The sequence below is a fragment of the Hyperolius riggenbachi genome, chromosome 5 (assembly GCF_040937935.1).
Source record: "Hyperolius riggenbachi isolate aHypRig1 chromosome 5, aHypRig1.pri, whole genome shotgun sequence".
Taxonomy (NCBI): domain Eukaryota; kingdom Metazoa; phylum Chordata; class Amphibia; order Anura; family Hyperoliidae; genus Hyperolius; species Hyperolius riggenbachi.
This window is the reverse complement of record NC_090650.1, coordinates 11,782,410-11,803,391: the sequence shown is the minus strand read 5'-3', so window position 1 is coordinate 11,803,391 and position 20,982 is coordinate 11,782,410. Positions and strand designations below refer to the sequence as shown.

Here is a 20,982-nt window from a genome sequence, read left to right as displayed (position 1 = left end):
TTATGGTAACGTGGATTATTTTAAAGCTATAATGGCCGAAAACTGAGAAATAATTATTTTTTTTCCATTTTATTTCTTATTAATCCTGTTAAAATGCATTTATAAAAAAATAATTCTTAGCAAAATGTACCACCAAAACAAAGCCTAATTAGTGGCGGAAAAAACAGGATATAGATCAATAAATTGTGATAAGTAGTGATAAAGTTATTAGCAAATGAATGGGAGGTGAAAATTGCTCTGATGCATAAGGTGAAAAATCCCTGCGGGCTGAAATGGTTAAATTTAATTTACATTTAACAAGTGTAAAATGGGTATTACCTTTATGTACAGTATGTTAATCAGAAAAAATAATTATGAAATATTAAAAATATAAAGATTGTTACTTTGCCATTTTGCTATCAACTTTTAAAAATGCCCTTTGCCTGGAAGTCTTGCCGGTGTTTGTGTTTCTCAGCCATGTCTGAGTTGCACATCTGGAAAATGTTTAGTTCTCATATATGTATTTCAGCTGGGAGTATAGCTTCCCAGACATACAGTATTTTTAGTTCAGCTCTTGGAGGTCTCAGAGGAAAGAAGATCACCTTTGTTCTGTTATTAGTAACACAGGAGCTGCAGAGACCTCTAGTGGTTGAGGGTGGAATGATAGAAGTTGTCTCAGTAGTTGTGTAACGTGTGGTCCTGGTCTTCAGGAATTGTCCACGTCTCTGATGAATGAGGTAAGTGGTGCTGAAGTATTTCACAGTTTGTGAGAAGCCACCGGGCTTCCGTTGCCGATTTTCCATCATTTCTGCCACTTCTTGGTGTCCCAGGCCAGAAACCAGCCAGTGAATGTCGGCGGCTCGTGTCCTTGTTTGACGACCGTAATGGGGATGTTCTTGTCTCTTCCAGAGGGGTCACTTTCCAGATATCTTTTGGCTGTAAAAAATAATAAGAGTGTTGGAAATGTTAAAGGCTGGCCAAGCCCATTTATTAACCTCCCTGGCGGTATGACAATTTCTGGATTTTTGGGTCTATACGCGGTGCAATTTTTTTTGTACTCTTTCAGACCCTAAAACCAGGAAAACTATCATACTGCACAGAGATCTGCAGCAGCCCAGCATTTACTCGCCTTCCTGGGATACAGCGCTGCAATTCTCCCTCCGTCCTCCAGGTGTCGCTGTAACCCTGTAATGAGATTACCATCTGTTGCCATGACGACAGGTGGCGATCTCACCAGAGGGATGCAGAGCCTCCGAGGACAGGAAGGAGAATGGCTGCCGGCGTCTGGATCCCCGGGGAGGTGAGTTAAAACGCGCGCTGCACTCTGCATAGAGCTCACGGCGGCTCCCACGAGTCAGGCTCGGGGTTACCGCTCTGAGCTGCGGTTTTCCGCCCTGAGCCTGACTTGGGGTTAAAGGCCAACTCCACCAAGATCCGATATTGGTAGAAGCTATAAGCCAGGATTGTCGATGTCCAGCCAGTGATGGTTGGGATGCTATGCAGAGCTAGATTAAGACCAGGCAGGGTTCCAGTTTGCATAATAGTTTTGTTCATGCACCCCCCTAAAAGTATCGAAGAGAACCTGAAGCAAGGAACTCCGCCTCAGGCTGGATACCTACTGATGTAGATGGAAGGCTATGGATACAGTAGAGCCTGCCCGCTCCTCGCTCTGTCCCATCATCCCAGCGCCATCCCCCCGCTGAGGTCCTGTGACTGGGTGTGTCTTCAGAAGTACTGGCCTTTCTTAGCGCTGCTGAAGATGGGCACATTTGTACTGTGCATGGGCGAGCCCGGAATCGCGAGTGCGCAGAACAGATGCGCATGTATTTGGAAGTAATCTGGGGCACAAGCACTTCCAAAGGCTGCAGAAGAAGTGTCTAAGAGGTTTTCAACCAAAAGGACTGAATAACTTTAATGTGGAGCAGCAGTGGAACAAGAGGGCGGATCAAGGCCCGGAAAGGCTCTCTGATATCCAGAGCCTGCCTTCTACATAGGTAAGTATCTAAGTGAGTTCACATTCATATACTGAGTGGGTGGGCATGTGGGGGGGGGGGGGGACAAACAAAACGATTACTCTAACTAGGGCCATGCCTGGTCTTAATCTTTTTTTGCGTAGGATCGCAACCATCATTGACTGGATCCTGGCTTAGCTTCTACCAATATCTAGTCCTGGTGGAGTCGGCCCTTAGGCTTCAAGTTCAGTTTAATTGAAGAGGTGATCAGACTTGTTGGAAAATATGACTTATTTTCCAACTCGAGTAGTAGACCATGCATTACACTGTCACAGAGATGGTTAAGCTATCTGCAAGCTGCATTACAGTAATTAGACAGCTGCCCCCTCCTCCCTTCCTAGCAGAATTAAGCAGCTGGGTACCCCAGATACCAACATCAAGTAGCCATATGTCCCCATATGCAAGAAATAGGTAGCCATGTGCCCCCAGGTTCAAGAAGTAGCTAGCCTTGTGGCCACAGATACAAGCACTAAGCAGGCATGTGCCTCCAGACACCAGAATTAAGTAGCTATGTGCCCCCACACACCAGAATTAATCAACTATCTAACTCCAATGCCATGTGCTTGCAGATACCACAATTGTGTTAGCAAAAATGATGCTATAGGGAACAGTTTCTGGTCTCTCTGCAGTCAGAAATGCTCTCAAAATTCCAATGTTAATTCCCAACCTCAGCAATGACCACCAGGAAACAAACACCTTTTATAAATACAGTAAGGCGTTACAAATGTGATGATGATCAGATTGTGAAAATTCAAGAACAAAGGTATGGGTGTTTTCAGATCAGAGCCCCATAATAGCAAATTAAAAAAAAATAGATACTAATTAAGTCAATTACCTGCCACCATAGACTCCTTTTTCTCCACTTCATTTGAGTCATCTCCAATCCACAGAAATATCTAGTTGGAAAGATAAAACTTTGATTATGGAACAGGAGACTCTACAACAGGCTTGTCCAACCAACATCTTTGCACAGAAGGAATCTTGTTGTTACATTCCTTAGTAAGATCAAGTTAATCTCTGGAGACACCCAACCCATCGGTGGACTGTATGATCTCTCTGGAGACTACCAAGAAACTAGACCCAGCTTACAGATTTCCTACCTCTTGTACACTGGAGAAGTGCCTGGTTTGAGGCCATGATGACTTTGGCCTCAATTCACTAAAATCATGCTGGAGATAATAATAATATAATAATAATAATAATAATAATAATAATATAATAATCTGAACATTTATATAGCGCTTTTCTCCTGTCGGACTCAAAGCGCTCAAGAGCTGCAGCCACTGGGACGCGCTCAGGAGGCCACCCTGCAGTGTTAGGGAGTCTTGCCTTGAACTCCTTACTGAATAGGTACTTGACCTAGCCAGGATTTGAACCCTGGTCTCCCATGTCAAAGGCAGTGCCCTTAACCAGTACTCTATTCAGCCACATAATACACATAATAAGGCAAGAGAAAACTTACCTCCACATAAGAGAGAGTTATCTTATCTCTTCATTCCTTAAGTTACCTCCTCTGTAGTTAAGTTACCTCCTCTGTAGTTAAGTTACCTCCTCTCTGTAGTTATTTTACCTCCTCTGTAGTTATTTTACCTCCTCTGTAGTTATTTTACCTCCTCTGTAGTTATTTTCACACACAGTTAATAAACAGCCTGTCTTTAACTCTGGAGTTATTTTAAGGATTAAAGAGTTAACTTAAAGACAGAAGAGTTAACTTTAGGTTTGCCTGAGATAAAATGTTTCCTGAATACTACATGCCTTATCACCATGGTAACAAGAGTTATTAAAGACAGGAGATAAGCTTAGTGAATTGAGGCCTATGTCTGTAAGGGAAACACGAACAGCCTGCTAACCATGACTACATGTAATTTGCAGACCTGCTGAAAGACTGTTCTTAAAATGTGTACACACCCCATATTATAAACATGGCAGAGGCAAACATTCGGGGAAATCTGTTCTGATATTCTAGTCTGTACAAAGCCATCCCAATGCGTTGCCAAGAGATCTAGAGTGCTGGATCATCTTGCTGGATCATCTTGGTTGAACGCATTGTTACCGTCCATACCTTACCGTGTCTAGTGAGTCCACGGTGTCTTACTCTGGCTCGCAAGTGGTAGTGAGTATCTTCTACAGTCATTAGCCATCATGCAGGTATTTTAGCTCTTACTACTCTGTATTCTGTTTGCTCTTCCTATGTGGTTACCACATTGTGCGCTAACAATTTCATTAGTGAAATGTTGTTTAACTTTTGAACTTCTACATTTTAGCGGCTTCCTTGTATACGCTATGTTTACACAATTTAAGAGTACCTCCTAACTGCTGATTGCATGGCTCAGATCTCACAGAAGCTATGCCCATCTGCCCATCTAAAGTGAGCCCATATGTGTCCATACCTGCTCCCAGGTATCCAACATCATGACGTCATCTTCTGCCAGGTCCTCTTGTGTGAATTCTCCAGGAACCTCTTCAACCTACCCCAAAGCAGAAAAACAATCAGTGAAAAATATATTATGTACACATTAGACAGCAACCTACCCATCCAGGAACTGCAAAGCCACGCCTCCCTACATAACACTGACAGGCGCGGCTACAGCGGGAGGAGTAATCACACTCCCTACTGCATGCTCATGTGACTAAAGTGGAGCATTTCAGACTGATGGTGAATGAGCACGTAGCTGTAGGTCGCTGAGGAGAATTTTTTTTTATTTTGCAAAATCGCCCAATATTTAAATTTTTTTCCCATAATTAATTTTATCTACCCTAAGACCGCCTCACGGCAACGGGCGTGACCGCGGCGGCAGCCCCAGGACCGCCTAACGCCAATTGGTGTCAAGTCCTAGGGCCGGCTACTGCAGGAGATCGTGTGCAGGCTGCGCGCGCATCTCTTGCTTGGGGGACGGAGCTCCGCCCCACCTTCAGTCTCCCAGTGGCGATCGCCGCTCGGGAGACTGTTAGACGGCGAAACCGCCGTCTTTTCACTAAGTACAGCGCTGCGATCTGCAGCAGCGCTGTACAGGGGACACTAGAGAGCGATAGGCTCTCATAGGCAGAAGCCTATTACAGCTGATCGCCAGGATTGGCTGGCTGGGGGGAGGGAAGGGTTTGGAAAAAAATAAACAGTAAAAAATATTTAGAACATAATGACATAAATATTTATTAAAAAAAAAAAATAAACACCAGGGGGAAGATCAGACCCAACCAGCATAGAGCTCTCTGTTGAAAAGGAGGGGGGGGGGGGGGGGGGGGAGGCTACTAGTGTGCTGAGTTGTGCGGCCCTGCAGTGAGGCCTTAAAGCTGCAGTGGCTTTTTTATAAAAAACTAGCCAACCCGCGTCGTAGCATACGCCGCATCTATCCATCTAATAGAGTACGTGCCTCAACCTTGAAGCAAGAAGAAGTAGGCTTTCCGTGAGAAAATGTATGCATGCTCAAACACCAAGTTTAACCCTAGCAAGTCTGGCTTTGCAAATACGGCCTAATTGGCTATTCATGAGGCAATGCTCATGCAAATATGCATTTGCTTTCGCATGCCAAACTATGCAGGGTCAAAAAACAAACCTACATTAGCACTATCCAGGAGCGCCACGGGGAGGATTCCCAATGCCCCCATACAACCGGGGGGACCGCGGAGTCCCAGGCTCTCTCGCTGCCTGGGAACCACAGCGGCACCCCCGAGGGGGAGGCTGGGTGGCGCAGCCGACCCTCCCAAGTGTGGCCAGTGCCGGGGAGAGCCGTCCGCACCCACCTCCCAATATTAAAAACAGGCACTTACCTTAACGTCCATTGCGTTCTGCTACATGCGCATTCATTTTCTCATGGAAAGCATTTTGTGCAGTTTGTATCCTTTGGAGGCAGGTGGTGGATGGCTTGTTCCGGTGGTGTGAACCCTGGAGTGAGTTGTCTGCGCCTGTCCTCCCCCCCCCCCCTCTGGAGTGCTGTATGTGAGCCAGCCCTGAGCTCTAAAGCTCGGGGTGACCCATGCTTCTCACCTTTCTCATGTGGTGCCCCCAAGTTAATGTGCATGTAGCAGAACGCAATGGACGTTAAGGTAAGTGCCTGTCTTTAATATTGGAGGTGGGTGCAGACGGCTCTCCCGGCGCTGACCACGCTTGGGGTCGGTCGTCTGCACCACCCAGCCTCCCCCTCCGGGGTGCTGCTGTGGTTCCCAGGCAGTGAGAGAGCCTGGGACCCCGCGGTCCCCCCGGTTGTATAAAAAGGGGGCATTGGGAATTATCCCCGTGGCGCTCCTGGATAGTGCTAATGTAGCATGTAGCAGGGTGACTGCTTTGCGGTATTGGTTTGTGCATGCATTTGCATGAGCATTTCCTCAAGAATAGCCAATTAGGCCAGATTTGCAAAGCCAGACTTGCTAGGGTAAGGCCTTTTTTCCATGGACTGTTGATAGGCAGTGAAATGCCTCTCAAACTCTCCTAACTGCTCACTGCTGCCTGGTAACTGCTTGTTGCTGCCTGGTATCTGCTCACTGCTGCCTGGTAACTGCTTGCTGAGCACACAGCTCAACAGTCCGTGGAAAAGAGGCCTTAAACTTGGTGTTTGAGCACGCATACATTTTCTCATGCAAAGTACTTAATCTTCTGGCTTGAAGGTTGAGGCACGCCCTGGGGGCAGGGCACTACTTCTTCTTCTTGCTTGAAGGTTGAGGCACTTACTCTATTATATATATATAGATAATGGTCCTTAGGGGGGTTTAGCACTGTGGTCCTGAAGTGGTTAAGTACTGAAGTGGGGCTTTGAAGCGTGTGAGAGTAGTTGACATCCACATCCTCCTTTGGATTGTTGTAGCTGCTGGAATCTCCATCTGCTGCAGTTACCCTCCTCACTTTCCTGTGCTAACCACAAGTAAGCACCAGGAAAAGACTGCAGAAACAGGTTGATGTTTTTTTCCACAGAGTGGGAAAGAGTTTTATTGCGGTCCATTATTTCCTGCTCCCAGTAGTGATGGTCATATCTAGAAGTCATGGAGAAGCATGTAATCAGTTTGGTCATGTGATACATATGTAAGTCTCTGATTTGCTAGTCATGATCATGTGATCACAGCAAATCAGAGCTTTGCAAATCTATCAGCTGATCAAACAAGTCACATGCAGGGGCATAGCAATAGGGGTTGCAGAGGTTGCGACCGCATCTGGGCCCTGCCTCAACTACAGTAGCTCTCTATTGGTCCTGTGCTCATAATAATTACTTCTATAGATACTTTAAATAGTGGTAATCATTAACAAACTGTTCCCCATCCCCTTCTTGCTCCTCTGACACTGTAGTTGCCATTGGCAGGTTTTGGTGCGCTGTATGTATAGAGTGCTTGGGGGGCCAAATTGTAAAACTTGCATCGGGGCCCACAGCTCCTTAGTTACCCCACTGGTCACATGCTTCTCTGTGAGTTCTCCTAGACATGACCATGACTAATTCTCGGGACTACCAGGGTCCATGTGCAAGCTACGCAGGTAAAAGGAGAGAATACCACTGCAGCGGGGACACAGAAGTAAAAAACCCACAAAAAACTCTCCTCTCCATAATAAGCTTTATGTCCAGGCGCATCTCTGATATACAGTGAATTGATGAACGCTGCTGGTCTATCCCATCCTTTGCCCTGCAATAAACAGCTGCTACTGCCCCCGCTGTTCTTCAATGGGAAAACGGCGACACTCACCAAGAAACGCCCGGTTCTGTTGGAGCAGCCGAAGAGTTTGGGCGGATGGTCGTCCAGCTGTGTTTCCAGAAGAGGAGACGTCTGATAGGTCTTCTTACCTCCTAAACTTTTCCAGAAGGCATCTGCAGGAAACAAGAGGGAACTGCAAGGTATTTTCATAAAACACTGAAATAAATGACATATAGGTGAAAAGCCCTGCCTGGAATCTGGATCACCAAGAAATATAAAACAATAAAAATGTGAAAAATTCTAGCAAGTGAAGAGAAAGGAGAAGACACACATAGACACCAGGGAGAGATAGAGAAAGGTGTGAGGCAGGTGCAACAGAGGAGGGGGGCATGACTATGTACTTTGTAATGTGCTGCAGAAGATGTCAGTGCTATATAAATACATAATAACAATATGGTAGGACATTAGACTATGGCTATGGTAGGATTAGAGTGTGAGCTCCTCTGAGGACAGTCAGTGACATGACTATGTACTCTGTAATGTGCTGCAGAAGATGTCAGTGCTATATAAATACATAATAATAATATGGCAGGACATTAGACTATGGCTATGGTAGGATTAGACTGTGAGCTCCTCTGAGGACAGTCAGTGACATGACTATGTACTCTGTACAATGCTGCAGGAGATGTCAGTGCTATATAAATACATAATAATAATATGGTAGGACATTACACTATGACTATGGTAGGATTAGATTGTGAGCTCCTCTGAGGACAGTCAGTGACATGACTATGTATTCTGTAATGTGCTGCAGGAGATGTCAGTGCTATATAAATACATAATAATAATATGGTAGGACATTAGACTATGACTATGGTAGGATTGGAGTGTGAGCTCCTCTGAGAACAGTCAGTGACATGACTATGTACTGTGTAATGTGCTGCAGAAGATGTCAGTGCTATATAAATACATAATAATAATATGGTAGGACATTAGACTATGACTATGGTAGGATTAGAGTGTGAGCTCCTCTGAGGACAGTCAGTGACATGACTATGTACTCTGTAAAGTGCTGCAGAAGATGTCAGTGCTATATAAATACATAATAATAATATGGTAGGACATTAGACTATGACTATGATAGGATTAGATTGTGAGCTCCTCTGAGGACAGTCAGTGACATGACTATGTACTCTGTAATGTGCTGCAGAAGATGTCAGTGCTATATAAATACATAATAATAATATGGTAGGACATTAGACTATGACTATGATAGGATTAGATTGTGAGCTCCTCTGAGGACAGTCAGTGACATGACTATGTACTCTGTAATGTGCAGCAGAAGGGTCAGTGCTATATAAATACATAATAATAATATGGTAGGACATTAGACTATGACTATGGTAGGATTAGAGTGTGAGCTCCTCTGAGGACACTCAGTGACATGACTATGTACTCTGTAATGTGCTGCAGAAGATGTCAGTGCTATATAAATACATAATAATAATATGGTAGGACATTAGACTATGACTATGATAGGATTAGATTGTGAGCTCCTCTGAGGACAGTCAGTGACATGACTATGTACTCTGTAATGTGCTGCAGGAGATGTCAGTGCTATATAAATACATAATAATAATATGGTAGGACATTAGACTATGACTATGGTAGGATTAGAGTGTGAGCTCCTCTGAGGACAGTCAGTGACATGACTATGTACTCTGTACAGTGCTGCAGAAGATGTCAGTGCTATATAAATACATAATAATAATATGGTAGGACATTAGACTATGACTATGGTAGGATTAGAGTGTGAGCTCCTCTGAGGACAGTCAGTGACATGACTATGTACTCTGTACAGTGCTGCAGAAGATGTCAGTGCTATATAAATACATAATAATAATATGGTAGGACATTAGACTATGACTATGGTAGGATTAGAGTGTGAGCTCCTCTGAGGACAGTCAGTGACATGACTATGTACTCTGTACAGTGCTGCAGAAGATGTCAGTGCTATATAAATACATAATAATAATATGGTAGGACATTAGACTATGACTATGGTAGGATTAGAGTGTGAGCTCCTCTGAGGACAGTCAGTGACATGACTATGTACTCTGTACAGTGCTGCAGAAGATGTCAGTGCTATATAAATACATAATAATAATATGGTAGGACATTACACTATGGCTATGGTAGGATTAGAGTGTGAGCTCCTCTGAGGACAGTCAGTGACATGACTATGTACTCTGTAATGTGCTGCAGAAGATGTCAGTGCTATATAAATACATAATAATAATATGGTAGGACATTAGACTATGACTATGGTAGGATTAGAGTGTGAGCTCCTCTGAGGACAGTCAGTGACATGACTATGTACTCTGTAATGTGCTGCAGGAGATGTCAGTGCTATATAAATACATAATAATAATATGGTAGGACATTAGACTATGACTATGGTAGGATTAGAGTGTGAGCTCCTCTGGGGACAGTCAGTGACATGACTATGTACTCTGTACAGTGCTGCAGAAGATGTCAGTGCTATATAAATACATAATAATAATATGGTAGGACATTAGACTATGACTATGGTAGGATTAGATTGTGAGCTCCTCTGAGGACAGTCAGTGACATGACTATATACTCTGTACAGTGCTGCAGAAGATGTCAGTGCTATATAAATACATAATAATATGGTAGGACATTAGACTATGACTATGGTAGGATTAGAGTGTGAGCTCCTCTGAGGACAGTCAGTGACATGACTATGTACTCTGTACAGTGCTGCAGAAGATGTCAGTGCTATATAAATACATAATAATAATATGGTAGGACATTACTCTATGACTATGGCAGGATTAGAGTGTGAGCTCCTCTGAGGACAGTCAGTGACATGACTATGTACTCTGTCATGTGCTGCAGAAGATGTCAGTGCTATATAAATACATAATAATAATATGGTAGGACATTAGACTATGACTATGGTAGGATTAGAGTGTGAGCTCCTCTGAGGACAGTCAGTGACATGACTATGTACTCTGTAATGTGCTGCAGAAGATGTCAGTGCTATATAAATACATAATAATAATATGGTAGGACATTAGACTATGACTATGGTAGGATTAGATTGTGAGCTCCTCTGAGGACAGTCAGTGACATGACTATGTACTCTGTACAGTGCTGCAGAAGATGTCAGTGCTATATAAATACATAATAATATGGTAGGACATTAGACTATGACTATGGTAGGATTAGAGTGTGAGCTCCTCTGAGGACAGTCAGTGACATGACTATGTACTCTGTACAGTGCTGCAGAAGATGTCAGTGCTATATAAATACATAATAATAATATGGTAGGACATTACTCTATGACTATGGCAGGATTAGAGTGTGAGCTCCTCTGAGGACAGTCAGTGACATGACTATGTACTCTGTCATGTGCTGCAGAAGATGTCAGTGCTATATAAATACATAATAATAATATGGTAGGACATTAGACTATGACTATGGTAGGATTAGAGTGTGAGCTCCTCTGAGGACAGTCAGTGACATGACTATGTACTCTGTAATGTGCTGCAGAAGATGTCAGTGCTATATAAATACATAATAATAATATGGTAGGACATTAGACTATGACTATGGTAGGATTAGATTGTGAGCTCCTCTGAGGACAGTCAGTGACATGACTATGTACTCTGTACAGTGCTGCAGAAGATGTCAGTGCTATATAAATACATAATAATATGGTAGGACATTAGACTATGACTATGGTAGGATTAGAGTGTGAGCTCCTCTGAGGACAGTCAGTGACATGACTATGTACTCTGTAATGTGCAGCAGGAGATGTCAGTGCTATATAAATACATAATAATAATATGGTAGGACATTACACTATGACTATGGTAGGATTAGAGTGTGAGCTCCTCTGAGGACAGTCAGTGACATGACTATGTACTCTGTACAGTGCTGCAGAAGATGTCAGTGCTATATAAATACATAATAACAATATGGTAGGACATTACACTATGACTATGGTAGGATTAGAGTGTGAGCCCCTCTGAGGACAGTCAGTGACATGACTATGTACTCTGTAATGTGCTGCAGGAGATGTCAGTGCTATATAAATACATAATAATAATATGGTAGGACATTAGACTATGACTATGGTAGGATTAGAGTGTGAGCTCCTCTGAGGACAGTCAGTGACATGACTATGTACTCTGTAATGTGCTGCAGAAGATGTCAGTGCTATATAAATACATAATAATAATATGGTAGGGCTTTAGACTATGACTATGGTAGGATTAGAGTGTGAGCTCCTCTGAGGACAGTCAGTGACATGACTATGTACTCTGTAATGTGCTGCAGAAGATGTCAGTGCTATATAAATACATAATAATAATATGGTAGGGCTTTAGACTATGACTATGGTAGGATTAGAGTGTGAGCTCCTCTGAGGACAGTCAGTGACATGACTATGTACTCTGTAATGTGCTGCAGAAGATGTCAGTGCTATATAAATACATAATAGTAATATAGCACATTAGACTATGACTATGGTAGGATTAGACTGTGAGCTCCTCTGAGGACAGTCGGTGACATGACTATGTACTCTGTAAAGTGCTGTAGATGTCAGTTCTACATACTAAAATATAATAATTTCTTTTTTAATCATTATGATCATTGTTTTGGGTGAATTGTCCAAAACACCAATAGATTCTATGGGCCTGATTCACAAAGCGGTGCTAACAGCACCGTGGTGAAAATCCCTTTATCACGCCTAAACTCTGTTTAGGCATCATAAGTTTAGGTGTGATAAGTTTAGGTGTGATAAGTTTTTAGGCGTGATAAGTTTAAGCACCAACTGGGTTAGCACCGCAGTGCACAGCTGATCAAAAGATTTGCGCTAGCCTAGTCTGGTGCACTTTGCATAGAGTTTAATGGCGCTGCTTTGCGTGCGGGACTTTGCGCGCGATCTAAACTTATCTAAACTTATCATGCCTAAACTTATCACACCTAAACTTATCATGCCTAAACTGAGTTTAGGCATGATAAAAATGGTTATCACGCCTAAAGTCTTTAACTGGGTTATCACCGCTTTGTGAATCGAGCCCATTGCATCTAACTCTTATGCTGGGTACACACAATGCGTTTTTTCGGTCAATTTTCTGTCCAATCCATTTCCGATTCGATTCTGTTATCTTTTCTTATCTTATTTCCATTCACTTCTATGAGAAAGCGATCAGAAAAACGGTCGAAAATAAGATCGGATATGTCGGAAATTATCTTTCGAACCATCTATCTAACACAAAATTGTATGGTGTGTACCTAGCATGAACTCATGCTCCATACAATTTTGTTCTGAAATTGATTTACTGAGTGAGTCACCTTTGGTCTGGATATAATTAGGGCTGGGTTAACGCGCCTCTGGGGCTGAGGTCCCTTTAAATCCCCCCCTCTCTTCAGTACTATACCCGGATGGCGGACGGACCTGACTCTTGGCCTTCGGAGAGTTTTGAGGCGTTACATTTGAGAACTTTCACCAGATACTCTGCCCCTTTTATTTCATCTTCGTTGGCCCCTTTTCCGATCCACATGACGGCCGCGTTATTCGGAGTCTTCAGGACAAAAGCATCGTTTGCATTCAGAGAGCTGGCGTCGGCCTCCACCTGAGAAATACAACAAAACGTGGGGAGAATTAGGCCTCCTTCACCTCCAGTCAGTGGAACATCTGCCACCAGGAAATAGGCTGATGGAAGGCAGTGTGGGCTCATGCCTGTATGTTCTATGTTACAATGTCGTACTGGAATCAGGCAGTTACCGATTAGTGAGCTGGTCTCTGCCACGCCCATCTCTGACCGTTTCAGGGCCTCATGTTGGACACTACTTGCCCCCTGCCCCATCTCTGGTAATGTCTCTGGAGTAGTCATGCCCTCCCCAAGAGCTTCTGATAATTATGCCATTGCAATAATGCACCTGTCCCAAATTGTTGTATATTTCCTGTTGTCACATAACAAAAGCACTCAAGTGCAGCCAGCCATCATATCCCCCCATATAACAAGTGCAGCCATACTCTCCCTCATATAACATGTGCTGCCATCATCTCCCCCATATAACAAGTGCAGCCATCCTCTCCCCCATATAACAATATAACAAGTGCAGCCATCCTCTCCCTCATATAACAAGTGCAGCCATCATGCCCCCCATATATAACAAGTGCAGCCATCATGTCCCCCATATAACATGTGCAGCCATCATCTCCCCCATATAACAAGTGCAGCCATCCTCTCCCCCATATAACAATATAACAAGTGCAGCCATCATCTCCCCCATATAACAAGTGCAGCCATCATGCCCCCCATATATAACAAGTGCAGCCATCATGTCCCCCATATAACATGTGCTGCCATCATCTCCCCCATATAACAAGTGCAGCCATCATCTCCCCCATATAACAAGTGCAGTCATCATCTCCCCCATATAACATGTGCTGCCATCATCTCCCCCATATAACAAGTGCAGCCATCATATCCCCCATATAACAAGTGCAGCCATCATATCCCCCATATAACAAGTACAGCCATCATACCCCCCATATAACAAGTGCAGCCATCATACCCCCCATATAACAAGTGCAGCCATCATGCCCCCCCATATAACAAGTGCAGCCATCATCTCCCCATATAACAAGTGCAGCCATCATGCCCCCCATATAACAAGTGCAGCCATCATGTCCCCCATATAACATGTGCAGCCATCATATCCCCCATATAACAAGTGCAGCCATCATATCCCCCATATAATAAGAGTAAACAACAATCACCCAACATAAAGCCCCATTATATAGGTAAAACGTTTGACTGAAGATATAATCTCCCCTCGGTATAATAGACAGGTTTTTCTTCTCTCACCTCGTTGATCCTCGTTATAGAGCCGAGATTCTTGCGCACTTGGAACAGGCGTGTGGCGCGCGGTGGGGCCTGTCCGCCTTTCCTGGAGGTGCCGTCTTTGTACACAATTAGCGGCTTGTCTTTGAATATCGCCAACAAGTGTGGTGGCTCCTTTCCTTGTACAACTCGGGTCTGGTGAGCAACGAAATGAAATATCACAGTCAGAGATTTGGAGGTTACAGTTCAGGGACCAAATATTTCAATTAAAAGATTGTTATCTAAACGCCGCGATCCAGCAGAAATGAAACATAACCTTAAGGGGGCACTATGGCGAAAATTGTAAAATTTAAAATATGTGCAAACATAGACAAATAAGTACATTTTTACCAGAGTAAAATGAGCCATAAATTACTTGTCTCCTATAATGCTGTTACTTACAGTAGGTAGTAGAAATCTGACAGAAGTGACAGGTTTTGGACTAGTCCATCTCTTCATAGGGGATTCTCAGCAAGGCTTTCATACTTTATAAAGATATTACCTAAAAAGGATTTTAAACAATGATGCTGGCCGGCTTCCCTGCTCGCTACACAGTTTTTTGGCAGTTGGACAGAGCAACTGCCATTCACTATAAGTGCTTTTGAAAATAAATAAATCCCTGAGAATCCCCTATGAACAGATGGACTAGTCCAAAATCTGTTGCTTCTGTCAGATTTCTACTGCCTACTGTAAGTGACAGCAACATAGGAGAAAAGTAATTTATGGCTCATTTTACTTTGGAAACAATGTACGGTACTACTTATTTGTCTATGTTTGCACATATATTCAATTTTAAAAATTTTCGCCATTGTGCCCCTTTAACGTGAAATGTTTGCCTGTTATCATCTGCATTATAAAGTGTCATTTCTGCTCAGAAAGTTCTAAATAAAAAAAATCTGTCACCATTAATTACCAGTAGATCAGTTTCTATGTAAACATCCTACTAATATAATAAATGGGAAAGTTCGGATGTTTGGATGTTTGGATGTTTGTTACTCGATCACGCAAAAATGGCTGAACGGATTTGAATGAAATTTGGCACACACATAGTACATTACCTGGAATAAACTATAGGATACTTTTTATTCCCATAACCAAAAAGGGGGCGGAGACAAATACAAATTTCACTGGAAAATGTAAACTGCAGCCATTCTTACACTGTTAATGGTAGGGTTCTCAAACTTTGCACAGTTGGTTACTGGGTGACTGGGATTAATATTCAGAAAAGTGGGTGGAGTCTATAAAGCCAATCAAAATTAGCCTGTTGATTTTCAAGGGGAATATTTACATTGCTGCCATTCTTGCACTGTTAATGGCACAAGCCTCAAACCTGGTACAGTTGATCATTGGGTGACTGGGGTTCAATTTCAGAAAGGGGGTGGAGCCACAAACAGCTAATCAGATTTGTTTCATTCCAATGCAAATTATTGATGTCAAACACTGCAAAGATCACAAACTTGGTAATTGAGAAATTGATTAATTGTGTGTTAGGGTTAGAAAAGTGGGCGCAGCCAACACCTGCCAAATACATAATCGGGCAATGCCGGGTTATCAGTAGGCGGAGACAAATGCAAATTTCACTGAGAAAATGTATACTGCAGCAATTCTTACACTACAATGGTAGGGTTCTCAAACTTTGCAAAATTGCTCACTTGGTGACTGGCATTAATATTCAGAAAAGTGGGTGGGGCCTACAAAAGCCAATGAAAATTCACCTATTGATTTTCAAGGGGAATATTTAATTGCTGCCATTATTGCACTGTTAATGGCACAAGCTACTTGCACTGTTAATCACCTGTACCTGGTACAGATGGCCACTGGGTGATTGGGGTTCAAATTTAGAAAAGGGGTGGAGCCAAATCCAATCAGAATAATTTTATTTCAATGCAAATTATCGATGCCAAAGACCGCAAAGCTCACAAACTTGGTCATTAAGTAATTGAGTAATTGTGTGTTAGGGTTAGGAAAAGTGGGCGGAGCCAACACGGCCAAATACATACCCGGGCAACGCCGGGCGTCCAGCTAGTATTATAATAAAAGTTAAGATTTAATTAGGGTCCTCCCAAAAAGGTTACTGATTGTGTTTAAAGGACACCCGAGATGAAAATAAACTAATGAAATGAACAATTGTATCTATCCTCCTCCTAAAAAATGACTTTTTAAGGTATTCCACAGTTTTATTTTATATTTAAATCTACTTTTTAAGTGTTTACTGTTTTATTGTTCTTACTCAATGACACATTCATTGAAGTATGCCAGAGCTAAAATCTATAAACTATTCACACGTTTTATCTCTTCCCTGCTCTCAGAAGCCATTTTCTGCTAGGAAAGTGTTTTATAGTTGTAATTTCTTATCAGTGAGGGTCACACTGTAGTCTGACCCAGTTCTGACTAAGGGCTGGTGCACACCAGAGCGGTTCTGGAGCATTTTTTAAAACGCTTGCAGGGGGAAAACCGCTTGGCTAATAAAAGTGAATGGGATGGTGCACACCAGAGCGGTTTGTTTTGTCCACAAACGCAAACTCGGGCTGCAGCATTTTTTAGATTTTTGAGGCGTTTCTGCCTTAATGTTAAAGTATAGGAAAGTGGAAAACCGCTCTAAAAAACAGTAGATCAGGGCAGATTTCCAGGCGTTTTTGTTACAGAAGCTGTTCAGTAACACCTTTACTGTACCAGTATCTGTAATCTGCTACACAAAAACGCTCCAAAATACGCTAGAGATGTTTAGAAAATCTCTCTAAACATGCCTAGAATTGCTCTGAAATCTGCTTCAAAAACCTTTAGAGTTTTGAGGATCTGCTACAGGTTTTTGGTGTGCACTGGGCCTCAGACAGGAACTGTCACTTACATACCTAATGTTTAACTCTTTCAGTCAGAGAAAGAAAAAAAGGAACACAGCCTAGTTATTTGTGTGCTAGGCACTGTACATACACACATCTATCTCATCATGTCACATGTCACCTCGGGTATCCTTTAACCATTAATTACCAGTAGCAAAGGATGTGGAGATCTGATCTGAGGAAGAGACTGTGATAGTATAAAATAAATTATCCATAAAAAAGTAATTGTTTCGTTAAGTAGCATTTCAGTAACCATTGTATGATAATTTGAAGGTGTTTCCCCTGAAGAAGTAGATGCTACTCCACGAAACATGCCTCAAGATTCATGAGTTATGATTTGGCCTGGAAACAATTGTTTTGTTCTAAAGATTTATACTAACAATATTTATGATGTTATGCTGTAGGCTGGATTCACACTGTACCGGCTGAAAAACTGATCCTGTAAAAAGTGATCAGTTTTCCGTATATATGGATCAGTTTCTTACAATGGCGCCAGTTTTTCATCCAGTTCCCTCTATTTAGTTTTTACATCACCGCCCACTCGGTGCGTTCGCGTTCCTCCGCCCCCGCTGCTCGAGTCCTCTGCATGCTGCAAACGCCGTCCTGAAGCCAGTGGCAGAGGACCCAAATGGGCAGTGGCAGTGGTGGTGTAGGACCCGAATGGCCGACAGTGGTGGAGGACCTGAATGGATGATGGTGGCAGAGGACCCGAATGGGGGACAGCAGCAGTGGTGGAGGACCTGAATGGATGACGGTGGCGGAGGACCCGAATGGGGGGCAGCAGCAGTGGTGGAGGACCTGAATGGATGACGGTGGCGGAGGACCCGAATGGGGGACAGCAGCAGTGGTGGAGGACCTGAATGGATGGCGGTGGCGGAGGACCCGAATGGGGGGCAGCGACAGTGGTGGAGGACCTGAATGGATGACGGTGGCGGAGGACCCGAATGGGGGACAGCAGCAGTGGTGGAGGACCTGAATGGATGGCGGTGGCGGAGGACCCGAATGGGGGGCAGCGACAGTGGTGGAGGACCTGAATGGATGACGGTGGCGGAGGACCCGAATGGGGGGCAGCAGCAGTGGTGGAGGACCTGAATGGATGACGGTGGCGGAGGACCCGAATGGGGGACAGCAGCAGTGGTGGAGGACCTGAATGGATGATGGTGGTGTAGGACCCGAATGGGGGACAGCAGCAGTGGTGGAGGACCTGAATGGATGATGGTGGCGGAGGACCCGAATGGGGGACAGCGGCAGTGGTGGAGGACCTGAATGGATGACGGTGGCGGAGGACCCGAATGGGGGGCAGCGGCAGTGGCGGAGAACCTGAATGGATGATGGTGGCGGAGGACCCGAATGGGGGACAGCGGCAGTGGTGGAGAACCTGAATGGATGATGGTGGCGGAGGACCCGAATGGGCTGCGGCAGTTGCGGTGGAGTGCCAGAATAGGCGGCGGCAGTTGCGGCGGAGGACCAGAATGGGCGGCGGCAGTTGCGGCGGAGGACCAGAATGGGTGGCGGCAGTTGCAGCAGAGGACCAGAATGGGCGGCGGCAGTTTCGGTGGAGGACCAGAATGGGCGGCGGCAGTTGCAGCAGAGGACCAGAATGGGCGGCGGCAGTTTCGGTGGAGGACCAGAATGGGTGGCGGCAGTTGCGGCGGAGGACCAGAATGGGTGGCGGCAGCAGTGGCGGGGGACCCAAAAAGATGGTGGTAGGTGAATATTTTGCAACATGTACGCAGCAAGTAGGCTAGGGAGTATGGACACAGTCTGCTCTCATAGGCTCGCATTGATTCCGTCGGCGTCCGTCGCTATACGCTTTGTGCGGCCGATCCGAATAAATTGTGCAGGACTCAAACTTGTGTTCCGCTTGTCTGAATGAACCAACAGATCTATTCCAAAAGAACCGATGTGAAGAGATCCTCTTGCTCTGCATAGGAGCGGCTTGCATCTGTTCCAATCCGTTCCATTCTGATAAAGGAAACATGTTATATGCGGTGTGGGAGGAGCCATGTACAGTGCATGGCTGGAAAGTGCTGGGCAGTATCTGCACCTGATTATGGGTCACATGTTCCTGCCTCTGCAGTACAGATTTCTATTTTCTACATTTATTAAATACGAATCCATTTTTCCTTTTGTGGTAGGATTCTGTCCATACATTAAAGGGCAACTGAAGTGAGAAGAATATGGAGGCTGCGATATTTATTAACTTTTAAACAATACCAGTTTCCTGGTGGCTCTGCTGGTCTATTTGGCTGCAGTAGTGTCTGAATAACACCAGTAACAAGCATGCAGCTAATCTTGTCAGATCTGACAATAATGTCAGAAACAGCTGATTTGCTGCATGCTTGTTCAGGGGCTATGGCTGAAAGTATAATAGGCAGAGGATCAGCAGGACAGCCAGGCAACTAGTATTAATTAAAAGGAAATAAATATCCCTCTTGCTTCAGTTGTCCATTTTGAGTGCCCCCTGACCTGGGCTTCTGTGATTTAAGGCTTTGTTTGTCCAATATGTGACAGGTGCCCTTTCTCTGAATATTGACCAATAATAATCCTTCTGTCCGGATTACAGGAAATGACAATACGACCGTAGCCCGATATGTTAGCGGACGCCCAGCTCGCAGGCTTGACTCACGCGATTGACTTTGGAATGAATGTTATCAATGAGCACCACAAGCGGGAGAGCCGCCATCAATAAACATTATACGAGTGTGTTTATGGTAAACGTATTGCACGATCTATACAATGGCCCGGGGGATCGGGGGGACACCGGCCATAAGAATGGAGGGTCCGCTATAAAACGTGGCAGCCTGGAGACAGCGCGGCATCTGGGACTTTATCTGAATGGAATATGAGAGCAACCAAACCTGCTCTATAACTGAAAATATTCCCGGGGACCCTTACTTCTCAATATGTAGCTGAATCTGATAAATATAATTTCCCCAACACGTTATTGATAACCAGATGTGTCATAAAGAATAGAATAAAGAGGGCTTCTCACATACCTACTAATAAATATTGGACGTCAATGCCAGATACATCAACAATGTGATTTCCCCCCCTGATAAGCCTCATACACATGCCTGACTTAACCTCCCTGGCGGTTAATTTTTTTTTCCAAATTGAAAAAATCCTTTTTTTAAAAAAAAAAAAATTTTGTTTCATGTAAAGCTACCAGAGTGGTAGCTACATGAAACACCACTAGAGGGCGCATGTGGCCCTCTAGTCCGATCGTCGCCGGCATCTATAGCAAACAGGGGAACGCGTATATAACGCGTTCCCCTGTTTGGCTTCTCCTGTCGCCATGGCGACGATCGGGATGACGTCATGGACGTCAGCCGACGTCCTGACGTCGGGCACACCCGATCCAGCCCATAGCGCTGCCCGGAACTCATTGATCCGGGCAGCGCAGGGCTCTGGCGGGGCCCTCTTCAGCCGCTGCGTGCGGCCGATCGCCGCAGAGCAGCGGCGATCAAGCTGTGCGCGCAGCTAGCAAAGTGCTAGCTGCGCGCACAGCACTTTACAGCATGTAAATCGCCCCACCAGGGGCTGAGATCTCCCCCTGCGTGGCATAGCCCAAGCTCAGCTTGGGCTTACCGCCAGGGAGGTTAAAGGACA

At 44.3% G+C, this 20,982-nt stretch overlaps 1 protein-coding gene across 1 annotated transcript in view; it reads right to left on the bottom strand.

Annotated features, from left to right (window-relative positions):
• Nucleotides 1–483: 483 nt before the first annotated feature.
• LOC137518680 (scinderin-like) overlaps nt 484–20,982 on the bottom strand; it is a 54,633-nt gene continuing 34,134 nt past the window's right edge. The window contains exons 11-16 of the mRNA XM_068236838.1: nt 14,516–14,686; nt 13,096–13,273; nt 7,656–7,777; nt 4,382–4,459; nt 2,827–2,887; nt 484–915 (exon numbers count right to left, since the gene is read on the bottom strand). Of these exons, the coding sequence (XP_068092939.1) occupies nt 782–915; nt 2,827–2,887; nt 4,382–4,459; nt 7,656–7,777; nt 13,096–13,273; nt 14,516–14,686 (744 nt within the window). The 3' untranslated portion in view covers nt 484–781. The remainder of the gene's footprint in view (nt 916–2,826; nt 2,888–4,381; nt 4,460–7,655; nt 7,778–13,095; nt 13,274–14,515; nt 14,687–20,982) is intronic.